General features: G+C 37.4%; 1 protein-coding gene across 1 annotated transcript in view; it reads left to right on the top strand.

Moving 5' to 3' along the window:
• Nucleotides 1-16725, top strand: part of LOC131043865 (cytoplasmic tRNA 2-thiolation protein 2) — a 44330-nt gene that overhangs the window by 12340 nt on the left and 15265 nt on the right. Inside the window, exons 2-3 of the mRNA XM_057977092.2 lie at nt 655-1003; nt 1125-1211. Coding sequence (XP_057833075.1) covers nt 655-1003; nt 1125-1211 — 436 coding nt within the window. The remainder of the gene's footprint in view (nt 1-654; nt 1004-1124; nt 1212-16725) is intronic.

Here is a 16725-nt window from a genome sequence, read left to right as displayed (position 1 = left end):
GCAAACCGATACAAGCACCACAGACACTTGCGGCCAAGACAAAATAAACAATGCTGGTCAATGATATAATTCACTGGTCAATGCCAGCCCATATCCGATGAAACATTCCACTGAAAAAATATTGAACCTTTGCATTAAAACAGGGCACTGACAATACAAATGCACCGTCAACCAATAGTAAGCCTTTGAGAGACACCATACGATGTGGAGGCTGCTGTATATGAAGTGCAATAAATCACATAAAACATGGTACAAACCAAAGCACAGTCACTGTCCACCAATAATGATGCACCTGCCAACATCAAATATAGCTGAGAATAAAGTTACGGCCAAACTGGCCACCAGTGAAGTTGGGCCCCACCACGGTGATAACTTCACACACAGAAAACCCTAACAAAATATTTTGCTCCCAAGTTTATAATGTTATAAAGTGAGTGCACAGATTGAATAACAATCAGCCAATATATACCAACTGCCACGGGTTCCATAACTTCCAATCAGTTCCACGAGTTCTATTCACATCTGTCATCCATGTCTGATCTATACAGTACTGTTTTTCTTATCATTCACTCTGAGGGAATACTCTGAATGTCTGAATTGGTCTTTCCTTTGCAATGTTATTTGGCCCTTAACTTTAACACATGCTTTTTGCAGGGTTGCTTTGGAGTTCATACGAGAAATTCAATCTAAAGTACAGAGAGATTCAGATGCAAGCAAAGACAATAGTCTTCGTATATTTCAATTTGGAGTGGCTTTTGTGGATGAGAGTGCAGCATTGCAACTCACTTTTCATGAAGCATGTCAGGTGATTGAAGGGATCAAGTCCATTGTTTCTGATAAAGTACATCAACAAGAGGATCTGCATATTGTCCCCATTGAAAGCATTTGGTCCACAGATGATTCAGATGGCAAACAAAAATTGTCAGATTTGTTAGAAAGCATGCAAGATGCAACGGGAAAGGAAGATTTGCTGGGTTACATTCGATTGCAAGTCTTACAGAAGGTTTCCTTAGAAAGCCCATACGTTTTCATTCTTTTGCAAGTATTACATGCTTATGAGATAAGAACTTGCATTTAGGTGTCCCATCAAGGTCAATCTGATTTAATTTTGAAATTTCCTGCAGATTGCTGTAGAACATGGCTATAGCAAGTTGATTTTAGGTCTGTGTACAACAAGGATTGCAACGCATGTAGTTGCCTCAACCGTAAAGGTATTGACACTATTTATGTCCTTAATGATTCTATGCTGGATCAAGTCTAATTATGCATTGTTAGGGATGTTCTGTATGGATAACCTTGTATTAAAAGTTTTTGAAGACTATTTTAACTGATATCAATTATTTTTGAAACTGGTTTTTGTATAAGATTTCCTTCTATATCCTTTCAAGTGTAGTGTTTATTGTTATCCACAATTAATGATTATAATAATGTAGGAGAGTGATGATTGAATAAAAGACTAAAGGTAAAACCTATAATATATGCCATCTACAATGGAAATGTGATTAAAGACTCTTCAGTCTTTGGTTAGCTTCGCTTGCCTCTGCTCCAATCAGACTATTTAACTTTGGATGTCATTGCATCACCAGAATTTTTTTTCTTTATATTTTCCGACCTTCCTGTTGAGATAATCTTGTGATCAAACTTGGAGAAGTGTTCATGCACTGTTTCAAGGTTATCCATTCTGACCTTTACCATGCATGGAGAATATGGTGTTCCATGGTTCAGTATGTCATCTTTTATTTGAAAATTGAGCCGATTGTCTAATGTCAAGTCCTTTAACTTCAATTTTGGGCAATAGCTACTGTATCAGATGGAGTTATTGTTTTCCTGGATGCTATTAATATTTGTTTAGGAAATTCATGTGCACTTTTACATTTAGGCAGAGAATGCATGGAGTTGAGGAATAGCTTTGTACTTTCACGAACCTTTTGTTCTTATGAGAGTCTTTCAGGATGCGCTATTCTTTGAAACTGTTCTATTAAAGTGATTACATGGCTGTAATGTCACCAGCATTAAGGTGGTAAGCAAACATTTGAGCAATAAGAAGAAATTGTTGTAGCATCAGCTATGGATGCATAATCACTTATATCACAAAGTTACTAGGAATCTCCATCATAGGAAACATGAATCTTCCATATCAACAATTTCTGGTGACTACATTTATATATAGTATAGCCTATGCTCCTTCGTTTCAGTTGTGTGACTCTATCCTCCTCTATTTACTCATGTGCCCTAATTTGAATGGTTTTTCCATTCCACTACCCTCATGTCTTCAGGTAACCATGCAGCTTTATGCTGCTTCTGGAAAAAAGTGTTTGATCTAGTGTGAGAGGTTTCAGCTGTGGTATACAAAATTCTTGGTGCTAAAGTGGCTGATTTGTGTTTGAAATCCTGCTTTCTCTTCGCTGTACTCTTTATATTATTATATACATAAAAAATAGTACAGGCAAATATACAGCCACCCTTTAGGTGCACATTCATGATCAATAGGGCCATTTCTTCACAATTTTCCTGATTTTAAGAAGCATAGCAACAGTAGTTCTTTTCAGTTGGATTTCAAAATATATAGGAGCTAAATTGAATGGCCAAACACAAAATAAACAATAATTTCAACATGGAAGAACCATTACATCATCTTAAAATTAAACCAGTGAACACATTGAACTTCTCAATCTTTTCGTTTGAAATTAATTAGTAATTCAAAAATAAAACCAAAAGATATATTAGTAATAGTTGAACAATGGCAAACATTCTAAACATCATTGCTGCATTATTATCAGAGTACTTGAATGGTACAACTAACAATATAATATTAATCTTGATGTGTTGCTTTATAGGCCAACTAGATCCAATATCACAACTTATTGAAAGTAAATATGTATCTGAGGTTATGACTCAAGTTATTGTAACAAAAAAGGAAAACATAATTCAAATAATGCTTGCATGATCAATATAATCATAATGACCAAAATCATTAATACCAACTTAGATTGAGAAAAAAGTCATATTAACCCTCAAAAAAAACTTTTTCTGTATCCTGATAACAATGTACTGATACATACCAAAGTTCTGATGTATCTCTGTATGTGTTTACTGGTAACTTGTTTGTCAAGTGAAACTTGGGAATTAAATTTCAGTTCTCCCTTGGGTCTTATGGATTATGCACTGTTAAGTTAATCTACAGATCCGACCTGAGCTGAGGGTCTTGCGACATTGTGGAGAACTTTGTGTATGCTCTTGATACAAGACAAGGTGTGATGGTAATCTCTACTGAACTTTAAGAAGTCCTGTTTTGGATGTAACCTAGGTTGATTTTTCACAAACTCAGAGCCACAATGTCAGTAAGGTTTATTAGATAGCTCTAGTGGTGTGCAGAGCTGTTTGGCTCAATTATCTTTTCCATTGAGACAAAATGACCAGGCCTGACCATGGTACCAAAACCTGAGGATTTTCATATTGGATGGTCCTTTTGCAATTACATTCCCATGACGGGTCTGTAAGATTGCCATGTTCTTGTACCTTTTTTCAATAGTATCAGGGCTGCTTAAATTTTCTGCTAACTGAAGTGAGACACTAGGATGCATGGTTCTAGACACTAGAGTGTGCCTGGCATCCCTTGAATGAATTTCTTCAACTAAACATTGCATCACTTTATTTTAAATTAAAAAGGATTAGAAATGAATCCTGGCTATTTGTATGACTTTATTTTAAGTTCAAAACGAAACAAGTCATTTTGAAAGGTATATAAGGTTGCTTTAGGAAGTACATTTCTATAGTTAACGTATGACGAGGTCTATGCTTTTATAAAACATTTAAATTTAAAGACAAGTTATTTTATCATGAGGTCTATGATTTTATAGAACATTTAATGTTGATTTTCCCAGGTTTTATTGGATGTATTTTAATGTATATATCTGATTCAATCTGATACTTGCATTCTTGGAATTCTATGTGTTCTCAAATTGAATAACATTATACTATATATATTCCTTTGGAGAGGCATGTCCTTGAACGGACATGTCTCTCCTTTAATTATAATAATTTAATCAATATTATAATGTTTCATCAATCAATTATTAATTTAGAATAATATAATAGATTAATATTGAATATTAAATTTTATATGATTAATAATAATATAATAATATAACATAATAATATATTATTATTAATCAACATATATTATATGTATTCTAAATGATCATTCGACTAAAGCTACAAACATTAACACTCCCTCTTAGCTAGGGAGGATGATCAGACATAATGTGTAGTGATCTCCCATGTCAACACTTATGGCCCTCACCATAGCTACACAAAACATAATTAACACTCCCTCTTAGCTAGGGAAGATAAAATCAATGCAAATGCATTAAGTCTAGATTAATTATGGAATAGAGAAAATATTATCTCACTATGATATCAGGAAGTATGGTATAAACAAGAATATCAAGGCACATGATATTCACCATAACTCAAAGATATCATCTCATGATATTGGGAGTATTTGCATCAACCATATGATGCTCATCACAGGGGACCATAGTCTCAAGGTGTGAATTTGCCTCTGTCGGCGATTCTATTCACAAGATCTTGCGTGGATTGCCTCTGTCGGCAATTCTATCCATAAGCTCTTGTGTGGATTGCCTCAGTTGGTGATTCTATCCATGAGCTCTCACGTGAATTGCCTCAGTCGGTGATTCTATCCACAAGCTCTTACGTGGATTGCTTCACTCGACGATTCTATCCATGAGCTCTCACGTGGATTGCCTCAGTCGGCGATTCTATCCACAAGCTCTTATGTGGATTGCCTTAGTCGGCGATTCTATCCACAAGCTCTTATCAGTTTGCCTCTGCAGATGCGAAGACCAAGCAATTATATCTTCTACGTTCACCACATGTATTGTATGTAATTTTATTCAACAAGGGTGGTGGATATATATCATTTGTCTTCATTGGATCGTGCCTCCACAGGGGGTCGCGATCCTATGTGGAACCACGTGGTTCCACATAGGGTCGTGACCCCTGTGTGGAGCCACGATCCTTCTAACCGGCGGGATTACTTAAACCAAACATAACAATAACAAACTAGTATGTTAGTTTAATACTAAATTAAATCGCAAGTATAAAATCGAATTTTTTGGGCGCTAAAACAGATTACGATTTTAGAGTTACGACTGAGACTAAATTTAACACTCCCTCTTAGTCTTAGGAGTATAGACTTAAAACTTAATTTAGCTCAACACTAATCTCATGATAATTACATCACCTAGGTGTGAAGAATCAGCCTGTGATTCTAAGGATATACTCACTTTGATATCCATGTTTTAAGTATTAGCCTGTGATACTAAGGATATACTCACTTTGATATCCTTGTTATAGTATGTGCACTGACATTAATCCACTTACATAATGTCTACTATAACTTATCATATTACTGATAATCAAATTGTCTGATTTTCAGTTTATATGATCTTCCAAACATTTATAAGATCGTCACCTTACAATGTTAAAATACAAGTGTTCATTAACTAAAGAATTGTCATCCTTTAGGAATGAACACAGGGAAGGGTTACATAATTCATATACTCAAGTATATGACCAAGAAGTTTACATAATTTTAGACATCAATTACATTTTAACCATACCAAGATACCTCCTGAAGTGATCAATTTTCACTCTTGCTAGGGGTTTGGTGAGAATGTCAGCTGTCTGATCTCCTGTATTGACATATTCCAGTCTTATTACCTTTCTCTTTGTCATGTCTCTTACATAGTGATATGGGGTCTCAATGTGCTTGGATCTATCATGGAAAACTGGATTCACTGAAAGTTTAATGCAACTTTGATTGTCACAATGAATGATAGTAGGCTTCAGACTTTCACCAAACAGTCCTACTATCAATTTCCTCAACCATACGGCTTCCTTAGCTACCATGGATGCAACTATATATTCAACTTCTGTGGAGCTCTGAGCTACAGATGATTGTTTTCTGCAGATCCAAGATACCATAGCTGATCCCAAGCTGAAACAGCATCCTGAAGTGCTCTTCCTGTCTATCACGCTTCCAGCCCAGTCTGAATCAGAGTATCCATGTAGGTTCAATGCAGTGTGTTCATAATGCAGTCCATAGTCCAAGGTACCTTGAAGATATCTCAATATATGCTTTACTGCAACCAAATGTATTTCTTTGGGTTCAACCATGTGTTGGCTGAGTGCATTTACTGCATAACATATATCAGGTCTGGTATTGACTAGGTACATTAATGATCCAATAATCTGTCTGTATAATGTTGTATCTGCAAATTTGGAATCTGCTATAGCTTCTTTTAGTTTATGTAGGTTTGTTTCCATAGGAGATGACATTGGCTTACAATTCATCATTCCAAATCTCTTCAGAATGTCAATGGTGTATTTACCTTGATTTAGATAAATACCATTTGGTTTTTGCCATACTTCTAATCCAAGGAAATAATGGAGTAGACATAAATCCTTCATCTCAAACTTTGAAGCTAGTTCTTGTTTGCATTTTGCAATGAGATGATCTTCACTTGTAATTAATAAGTCATCTACATATAATATGAGTATCAACATTTCACCTTTGATTATTTTGAAACACAGATTTGGATCAGCAATGTTCTTAGAGAAACCTATCTCTAATAAGTAACTGTCAATTCTTTCATACCATGCTCTGGGAGCTTGTTTTAATCCATACAGTGCTTTCTCTAACTTGCATACATGTGTTTTAGCATTATTTACCTCATAAGTGTTTCACCTTCAATAGTGAAAATCCCTCTCAATCACTATGATCGAAATTGTCACAAGTTGACTGAACCATCTTCTCCCTCTGAAGCTCAAGTTCTTGTATCAACCTCTTGTCCTCTTTTGAAATGTCAGACTCCCTCTGCATCTAGTCTCAATCATCAATTCGTTTATAAGTATCAATTTATTTCTCCCTTTAATTCAATTTTATTGTGCTTTTGTCCTTAAGTTTAAAACATTTCCTTTCATAAGGTGAGCCCATATAAGAAATATCATGCATGAATCATCTCTCATCATAATTCCCTTTGAATGATGTAGAACATTTTCATAATTTTGATCAACACTTTCATTATGATCTGCCACACACAGTCGTTAATAACTTTTGCAATTTACCAAATTTATCCAATCTCTTCAGTGAGATGTTAGAAAAGCTAATTACCAACATTTCCTCCAAGTTATAGTGAGATCCAACGGTTAAAACAAAAGTTATGACATTTTTCCCAAAACTGCTAACCCTAGGTAGGGTTTCAAGTTACTTGCACCAAAGTCGTCATATCTTGCACAAAACTGAATCAAATTTGATGAGATAAACATATTTGAAAACTAGAAACACAGATCTTTCCATCCATATATTATAGTCCTCATTTTGAGGCCAACCAAGGGCTGTACAATGGCATATTTCAGACGAAAATTCTAAAAACACTGAATTCTCCAACCCTCTCCAACCTCCAAATTAAACTTCACAGGCTTGAGCTCTGATACCATGTTGATTTTCCCAGGTTTTATTGGATGTATTTTAATGTATATATCTGATTCAATCTGATACTTGCATTCTTGGAATTCTATGTGTTCTCAAATTGAATAACATTATACTATATATATTCCTTTGGAGAGGCATGTCCTTGAACGGACATGTCTCTCCTTTAATTATAATAATTTAATCAATATTATAATGTTTCATCAATCAATTATTAATTTAGAATAATATAATAGATTAATATTGAATATTAAATTTTATATGATTAATAATAATGTAATAATATAACATAATAATATATTATTATTAATCAACATATATTATATGTATTCTAAATGATCATTCGACTGAAGCTACAAACATTAACATTTAAAATACAAGTTATTTAATTTTAGAAAAATAACTCAAATATTATGGGTGTTATGACCCCAAAATCAAACAAAATTACCAGCAGGCAATCATGAAAAAACTGAACTGAGGATATTTCTTATGGAATACCTCTAGTAGATAGTGGTATTATTCACAAAGAATTAATAGAGGTAGACTAGAATAAAGAATATGTGAAGATTGTGGAGCAAATATGTTTCTACACATGATGATGTTAATATCCGTTGTTCCTAGAGCATTGCTTCTCAGCCACAGCCAATTTTTAATACACATGGTAAATTCCTATTCAAACTGTTTGGAAGCATATATTTCAACATGTGTAATGAACCTTTGTTGTACCTACCTCGCCTTCCTGATAATTAGGGCCTGATCTATCCACCGAAGGTTGGATTTAGGGCTACAAAAGGATTTACGGTTTCCTGCAACATTTAGATATTTCATTTTTATATGTTAGCAGTAATATTAGATCAGTGGCATAATTATTGCAGCACAAAATACATACACGATCCATTCTAGATTTTGAGGACTTTCTAGGTTGGCTGGGCTACCCATCCCATCCAGACCCATCCCGTCTCTTAGGGCTAATAGGGCCACCTGAGGATGGGCCCAGCATACCCCTGGCCTGCACTCATTATCTTGAATGTACTAACAAACAGAGGATATCGGGAAGATAATAAATGCCTACAGAAAACATAGATTCATGACTATATTACTTGGTTAACATTTATTCATTATATATAAATTGGTAGGGATTAATTCATTATATTTGTGCCTAGTTGCAGAAACATGACTATCATTAATTAGTATTCCTTTTCTTTACTTATTAGTTGTGTCCGAGAATGAATGAATTATTTTTTATTCTTCTGTCTGCCACTAAAGTGTATTTTAATGCAGCATACTAAACCTGATATTGCAGGTTACCTATTTGGTGTGAAGATTAAGTTCATTTTACCCTTTTGTACATTACAAATGTGCTTAGTTCATTTGCCAAGACATTTTTAGGCATGGAACCGATTTAGCAATTAATCTGGGCCACTAGTTAAATTATATTCATTACTGTTATATGAGGAATGAAAGCAGATTTAATACAACTTGCACAGAGGCATACTTCATCATTTCGACATTTAAGCGGATTGGCCTGGGGATGTACCAGCCTGCTGGTGATGGGAGAGGGATGCTTACTAGGCGCTGGTTCTTCATCGCTGGGAAGAACCAGTGACTAGCCCTTTCACATCGTCTGCTGACTGATGCATTCCCAAGACAGTCCTCATGGTTGTCTAGGCATCATAAATTATGAAAACTGAAATAAATATTATTACTAAGTAACGAAGTTACCTGTTGGACGCTTCTCCTTGCCCTTCTCTCCTTGTCACCTCCTCTCCCGTGTTTCCTTGGGGTGCGGGTTTATACCTCTTTGAAACCACGCAATTCCCCTTTAAACATGGCGTCTATTCTGGAGGTGGCTTGGGAATGGACGCGTCCTTTCATCACTCCCACTAGTTAAGATAAAACGTATTTTAAGGGGTAAAAATAATTTGAATTGAAAATATATATATTTATGTACATGTATTGTTTAACGTTTCTAATCATTGTCTGCTGTCTACACGGGAATATGACAACATGATAATTGACAGATGCTTAAAAAATTATGGGGTGGAAGTGCATATGAAGGACTATTCATGAACTTGATCGCAGGCTCATGTTGAACATATAGTGGCCTCTAACTTACCTGAAAAAGTTGGGATCAAATGAAGGTATTTATAGAGATGAATTTGACCAACTTGGGTTCAAAGGTTAGTAGACAAAATGGTGTGTCCATCTTTGATAAACTGTGGTATAGCTGTTTGAGCTTCATTGACCAATTGTTTTTCATTGTACTTGGGAAGCATCCCCTGTACTTAAGGTCCTGTTCTGGACATCCTAGATGTTTCGGGAGCTGGCAAATACACTCCCTATCCTCAAGGCTTTATGACTGAGATATGATTGTTAGATTTGTGTTTGTTGTTTTTGACTTAGATTCTTATTACAATTATTTTACAATTTTGTATGATATAACAATCAGATGTTCCATATTCCATATTGTTAAATTGGATTTTTAATTTAACTTGAAATACATTTCTATGGAATGTTAATGATTCTTGGTTTTATAAATATTTACATTTTGCCCATTGTTGTCCCAAAATCTGGGAATTGTTTTTGCTGTACCACAATCTCCTACTGGAAGCTCCTTGGAACATAATTGTTCACAAATACATTATTAAATGGATCTCTTTAATTGCTTTGATGGAGCAGGCCTTTGAATTTTTGCATTTAAGGTATACATCAAGATGCACAGACAAGGAATAGATTGGTGGTCCGGGTTGTATTTCAAATCCAGTACAGGAAATCTTTAGATATTCATTGGTGTCTCCAAAGCAGCAAAAACAAATCTTTTGGTCTCTCAACCTGAGAATAAATCTAAGGGCAAGAGTTTTCTAAAGTTACCATGAAATGCTTTGGTTTTCTAATGACAAATGGTTTATTGTGATCATAGTCGAAATACTTGGACTTGGCAATAACTCGGCAGGCCCAAAATGTTTAAAAAGTCGAGAAATGGCAAAAACTTGGGGAAACGCTTGGCAATAACTCGGCAATTTTATCAAACATTTTTCAAGACATAAGTTTTTAAAAATATTCTTCAAAAACATACATGACTAAAGTTGTTGATGATATTACTAATTTCCATTATATATAAATCAAAATTAGAGTTTAATACATATCATAGACCAAAAAACTAGTTCAACCTCTAAATGAGTTACAATGCCCACTTCCACTGGCCATGTCATATGTAGAAGTTGTCTCGTCTAAAGAGTTTTTTGGCAAGTTGTGTAATAATAACGTCTAGGTTAGCACACTCAAGAGCTGCATCCCAATTCCTTGTCACCCTCTCATTGTTATCAAATTTATTATTTCACAAATCCCAATAACTAATGGGTATTTGAGAGTGGAGACTCCAATGGGGTTGAGGAACAGTGTCCTTCATGGGGGTTTGGGGGCAACGCAGGGTCAAGGGACAGTGCCCCTTGTGGGGGTTTGTGGGCAATGCCCCCAACAGGGTTCAGGGGCAGCACCCTTAGTGTGCTCCCAGTTGCTATACAGGGTGGGGTTAAGGGGTGCAGCTCTTGCTGCCAAGCCCAAATTAATGCCTTTGAAACCTTTTTCATAGTAAAAATCATATTTTTTAAACTGTAGGCAATTTTTTTTTTATGATTATGGATTAGTTCTTAACACAAGCATCATGATTTTCTGCATGTACTCGGGAGTTTTACAAGGAAAAATTGCCGTGAGTTTTACAAACTCTTCAGCGAGATATTGGGCGAGTGAATTGCTTGGCGGTTGGCTCATGAGTACTTGGGAGTTTTGTGAGTGCTTTGCGAGTTTTGCAACACTAATCCTGATGACCTAGATGAATGAAACATTGATTGTTGAGAGGATTATTTTGTAAATAGTTTACCTAGTGTTAAGTCGTTGAAATTTTATCATTCTCTTTCTCATTTCTAGTATTGACTTGAAATACCTGTCAATTTTTTATTGACAACATTGATTCTATGTACATTAGAATTGCTGGAAGAGCCTGTAGTTCTATTTGAAGTTGTTAAAACTTCAGACTGCTGATTATGGTTCTGTTGACGCATCTAAAATCGCTGAACTTGCAACTTCATCCGGCTAACCCAGAATTGAGTATCCTATCCTCTCTTGAGATAAGGAAATCCCTAGTGTTATTTTTTACGCTTGGTCAAAGGAGATAACCTCAAGGTTTCGTTTGTCAGGTCTTGACTGCGGGATTTCTCAGTGTTTTGATGTGTTTATGCTGGAAACACAAAGGGGACTTACAGCGAGATAGGCAATTGATAGATAAGCTCCTTGGAATCTTTATGATCCTTCTTATCAAATGGTTTCAGTTGAGTTGATACTGTTTTCAATGGGACTGCGGATTCTCTTGATAAAAAAAAAGGGGAAAAGGAGGGAAGGATAGGGAGAGAGAGATACATGAAATGTAAATTCTAACTAAGATAGCAGGTTCAGCAAATAGACGGACACCTCCAAATAACTAGACTAAGCATCACTAGCTACTTAAGCACAATATTCGCATAAATCTAGTGCAATCTTCAAAGAAAAATAGGATTTTCATGTTATCAAGTACAACATTAGAACTTTTACATTCATAGTGAGTATTCAATAGCCGAACTGAGCATATGAAAGGTTCAGATTAACCATGCAGAGAGAAAGGCAATCAGCCATTCCCCAATGGTGTGAACTGCGAGGATTCTATCAAATGTTTGTTTGAGAATACTATATAAAGGAAATAAGCATAAATGAAAATTTTTTAAAAAAATGAAGGAGACCATGCACTCACAAGGAAATTTGGAAACAGTCTTAATTTTGCATTAAATGCTGTAAATTTCGCCAGAGCTTTTGCAACAATCCAAGAACTTCTTACAAAAAGAGGGAAAACCAGTCCCTTAAACAGGCTTCAAAAAAGGATTAATGGCCCAGATCTAATCTAAACAAGTGGCCCAGATTCATCCATAAAACATGGCTGCCCATACCCATAAATGGGAGGCAAATATCAACAACCATCCTAAAGGGAGCAATAACTACCCAAAAAGGTAATTACAACACATCAAAAATAATCCAAAAAGGTGCACACATAAAGTTTTACATTTTTGTTGACTTGGAAGTCAAATATGACCTTTTGGTGAAAAAGTGCATTTTTAAGATTTCAAGGAAAAAGCACTTTCTAGGAAATCACTTTCTCTTTTCCAGCGCTAGATTCTTCAACGATGAACTGGACTTCGTCGTGCAAATATTCTCCCCAGATATCCCGATCAGCTGCACGTTCTACCCGAACGTAGTCCTGAAATCTCATGCATAACTTGAAAAATTTGGTTGTTGGTGGCATAGGTGGATTAAACATTTTGTAACTGATACCTTGTAGGAGGTCATCTAAATTCTCCACTTCTTCTTTCCAGTACGACTTGTGATTTTCAAAATATGATATGTTTGCTTGAAGCTCAGAAGCAAAATCAAGATCCCCTATGGAGTATGTGATTTTGGGAATGAGTCGGTCCTCCCACTGCGGCTGTACCTCACTATCCTCAATACTGTTTTTCCAACCCGGAACCATGGACTTGAGGATCCCTTCGTGAATTAACCTCTCAATCTGCTGATGTAACCATTGGTATGTATATCTTGCTGGTGCTGCCATGACCGCCTCAAAATCAATGATCGGGTCTTGGGACCAATCAACTCCTGGCAAAAGATGCCTTATCGCCTCAAATTCCTGGACCTGGAGGCGATTCCCTAAATCTGTGAGTTGGTCTGGGACCCGACGGTATTCAAAGAGCCGCATTTGCTGCACACTCAGCCTAGAATATTCGCGTCTCTGGACCTCATAGTTGTCAGAGCAATTTTTCCAATAGTCTTCAACTGATTCCTTTGCTCTGTACTGCCTGCCATAGGCTCTCTTTGCCAGATTATCGTGATCGAAATATTTCCTCGAAAAATGCTCCTGTAGGCCATAAGAGACCAGCTTTGCGAGGGATTCCTCTGCTAGGGTGGGGGTCTTCAGGTGGACATCCTGGTTGCCTATAATGATGGGGAATGCGAATCCAACCTGCTTGCTTTCTCTGAGTAAGATGCTGGCCGGACGTGACTGCCTCGCGAGCTCCATAAGAACTATTTTGTCGGTTGGGTATCGCGGAAGTCGGAGAGGGGCACCATCAAAGCCCGCTATTCGGATGTAGGAGAACCTTGGGAACTGGATGAACCAGGCTCCATATCTCTGTACTAGAATAGTAGCTTGCTCTGAGAGCCTTATGTGTAATCCTCCTTGCATTAGCTTGACCAGGCGTATTGTGAAGGCGTCATTGACGCACTCATATTGGCCAACTGCATAAGCTGGGCTGCTCTTTTCCCTCTGAGCTATATCTTGGTAGTGCAGTTGCGGGTAACAATCATAGACCTTTATCTGACCAAGCCCATTCTTGATTTCACCTTTCATTATCAAACCTGGCAGCGGCTGGTTCTTGGCGAACATGTAGACCAAGTAAGAGGTCATAGTGAAGTATTTCTTTGTTTCAAGCTCAATTAGCAGAGTGTGGATGTTGTCGCTTATGATTTGGGCCCAGTCAAACTTAGACTTCCCAGCGAAGACTTGCTCTGTAAAATAAAACATCCACTCTTCAAAGTAGTTGGATTTGGGAAGTCCCATAACTCGGCTGAGTAATGTGACCATATCCCCATGCTCATTGTGAAAATCACTCCTGGGGGTCTTTTTCCCAATTCTGGTCCTTGGAAGCCTTCTCTCCTTGTACCACTCTTCATTGATGAGTGTTCTGCATTTGGCCGGATTCATATCATATGCCCCTTGTGCTTCATCTATAGTCGTGGCCGTGAGATTGTTTGGGAAGGGAATGTGGAATGCGTCGCCAATGGCCTCGGGAGTGAAGTTGGCGAGAGTCATATTCTCGAGGAGCACCAATCTGGAACCTGGCTGATAATGTCGGGCAACCTCCACCACTAACTCATAGTTTTGTATTGCTGGAGGAAATCCCGCCGCTTGGGCGATGCCACTTTCTACCATCTATCTAGGCTTGCCATATGCATTAGGGGAGAAGACCCGATTCCTGAAGTCCTAGATGTCAATATGGCCTAGGTCGGTATCACCGAAATTGTCCCATATGCTCTGAACTTTTGACTCCCTCAATCCTCCTCTTTGATACTGGTACTTCATTCTTTCAACTTTGCGTGGGATATCTGATTTGGGTGCTCGCGATGTCTCGGCTGTAGCAGGCGTCTTTGATGATTCTACTGCCGATTTAGGCATTTATCCTGCACAGTCGGATGTGGATTACGAGGCGATATAAAAGAAGTATGGCGGGTTAGATAGAAAATACTCCAACATTTAAGGATTAATTCAAAATTTAGATTGGAAACAGAGTGACACTGCTAGCTGAGAGGTTGATTGAGCAAAACATTTATTTATGAAGCTTTTAATCGCGAATTGATATTTAAGCATTTTCTGGACTAATTTTCAGAAGGGTCAAATCTCGAAAAGTTCTCCTAAGTTTGAAAATACAATTTCTGGTTAAACCTTAGGAGCAAATTCTAATTTTTGACTGCTTTGAATGATGCTTTCATAATTGGAAAAAAGATGCAAACTTTGAAGATTTTAAGCATTTTAATCAGTTTTGCATAGGCATGCATCCAATTTATAAAGATTTTTGGACGATCAAGAAAGACAAAGCGTACTTACCTGATGAAAATGGATGGCGAGGAATTGCCCGACCTTGCTGCGTAAAGATGAATGGATAGTTCTGCACATTTTGGAATTTCAACGGTTATCCTTCAATTCAAATTTTCGCGGTTTGGATGGAAAAGAATTTGTCATTTTAGACTAAGCGATTTCTGCATTGGGCAACTGGTAATCTGAACTTGAATGATTGGAATGGTTTGTGTCAGCGTTTTACCTTGAATGCAATTTATACCCTTTGGTTCCCCTTTCAAAATCGAACGTGATCCTCCCTTACGCTAAATTCGGCAGTATGGAGGGGTTTTACGAATTCGAATTCCTTATTTGCCCTACGCGTTGCAGTTTTGAGGATTTATGGCGAATTTCAGAGCTATGGCGCTGTTTTGCAAACTTCACCCTGCGATTTTAAAACCCTAAGTGCGAACTTCGGACCATTTAACGTTTTGGCCATCTTGGGATTTTCGCGATTTTGCCCACTTTAAAGTTTTCGGACCTTTAATGCCTTTTGGCGAATCATACGAACTTCGGACCCTTGGCGCCTTTCGCAAGTTTAAAGAATTTTCGGAGTTTTTAGACGTTTTTGTGATTTTACCCAAATTTCGGACCATTGGGCACATTTTGCAAATTTATCACATTTTCGAATTTCGGCCCCAAGGTCCGAAATTTGGATGACTTAAGTGAATTTCGGACCCGTGGGGGTCTTTTGCAAATTTTGCAAATTTCAGACCTTTTGCCAGTTTTGGGAATTTTTGAATTTTTTGAGATTTTGGCCCCTGGGTCCGAAATTCGGCCCAAAGGCAATTTTGGTGACTTAAGTCAAATTTCGGACCTAGGGCCAGTTTTCGCTAGTTCTCGGAATTTCGGACTTTTGGAGGTTTTGCGAATTTTAAGGCATTTTGGGACCCTTGGCCCATTTTGGGAATTTAACAAATTTTGAAATTTCTCTCAATTTGGCCTGAAAGTTCGAAATTCGCCCTTAGAGCGATTTTGGCGATTTTAACGTCTTTTCGAGAAGCGCAAGCTTGGGCACTTGGGCAAGTTTGTCGACTTTGGCATTTCGTTAGGAAATTTGCTCCTTTACCAGCAGGCGAAAATCATCCCTCATTCAGATCTCGTAAACCTCGTAAAGACAAACCTTATACAATCTATCTCATCGCTCCTATGCGAAAAACAATGACTTTGGGTCCTCGTGCGACCTTCAGACGCATTGCTCTTTGCTTGGCGGGCTTCTCCAACTTCTATCACCTTACGCCTATCCAAGGCGATTTCACAATTTTGAACAAACTCTTGGCATTCATGCCCAAGGGCCAGACTAGCCTAAAATGGAATCATTGGGTCTTTTCTTTCAACATCATCATTTCATGGACCAGTCGCGGGCTCGCTCGAAAGGACGCGAGACACTGCGCAAAACTCAATAGGGCGAGGACGAAAGGCTCAAAAATAGGAAGGGGGACCCTATTGGCGACAGGGAGCGTGTGCAACGCACAACAAATGGTGACTCTGCTGGAGAAATGCTCCTAGTCATTTC

The sequence above is a fragment of the Cryptomeria japonica genome, chromosome 2, assembly GCF_030272615.1.
Source record: "Cryptomeria japonica chromosome 2, Sugi_1.0, whole genome shotgun sequence".
In the NCBI taxonomy this organism is placed as follows: Eukaryota; Viridiplantae; Streptophyta; class Pinopsida; order Cupressales; family Cupressaceae; genus Cryptomeria; species Cryptomeria japonica.
This window is presented reverse-complemented; position numbering and strand designations above follow the sequence as displayed.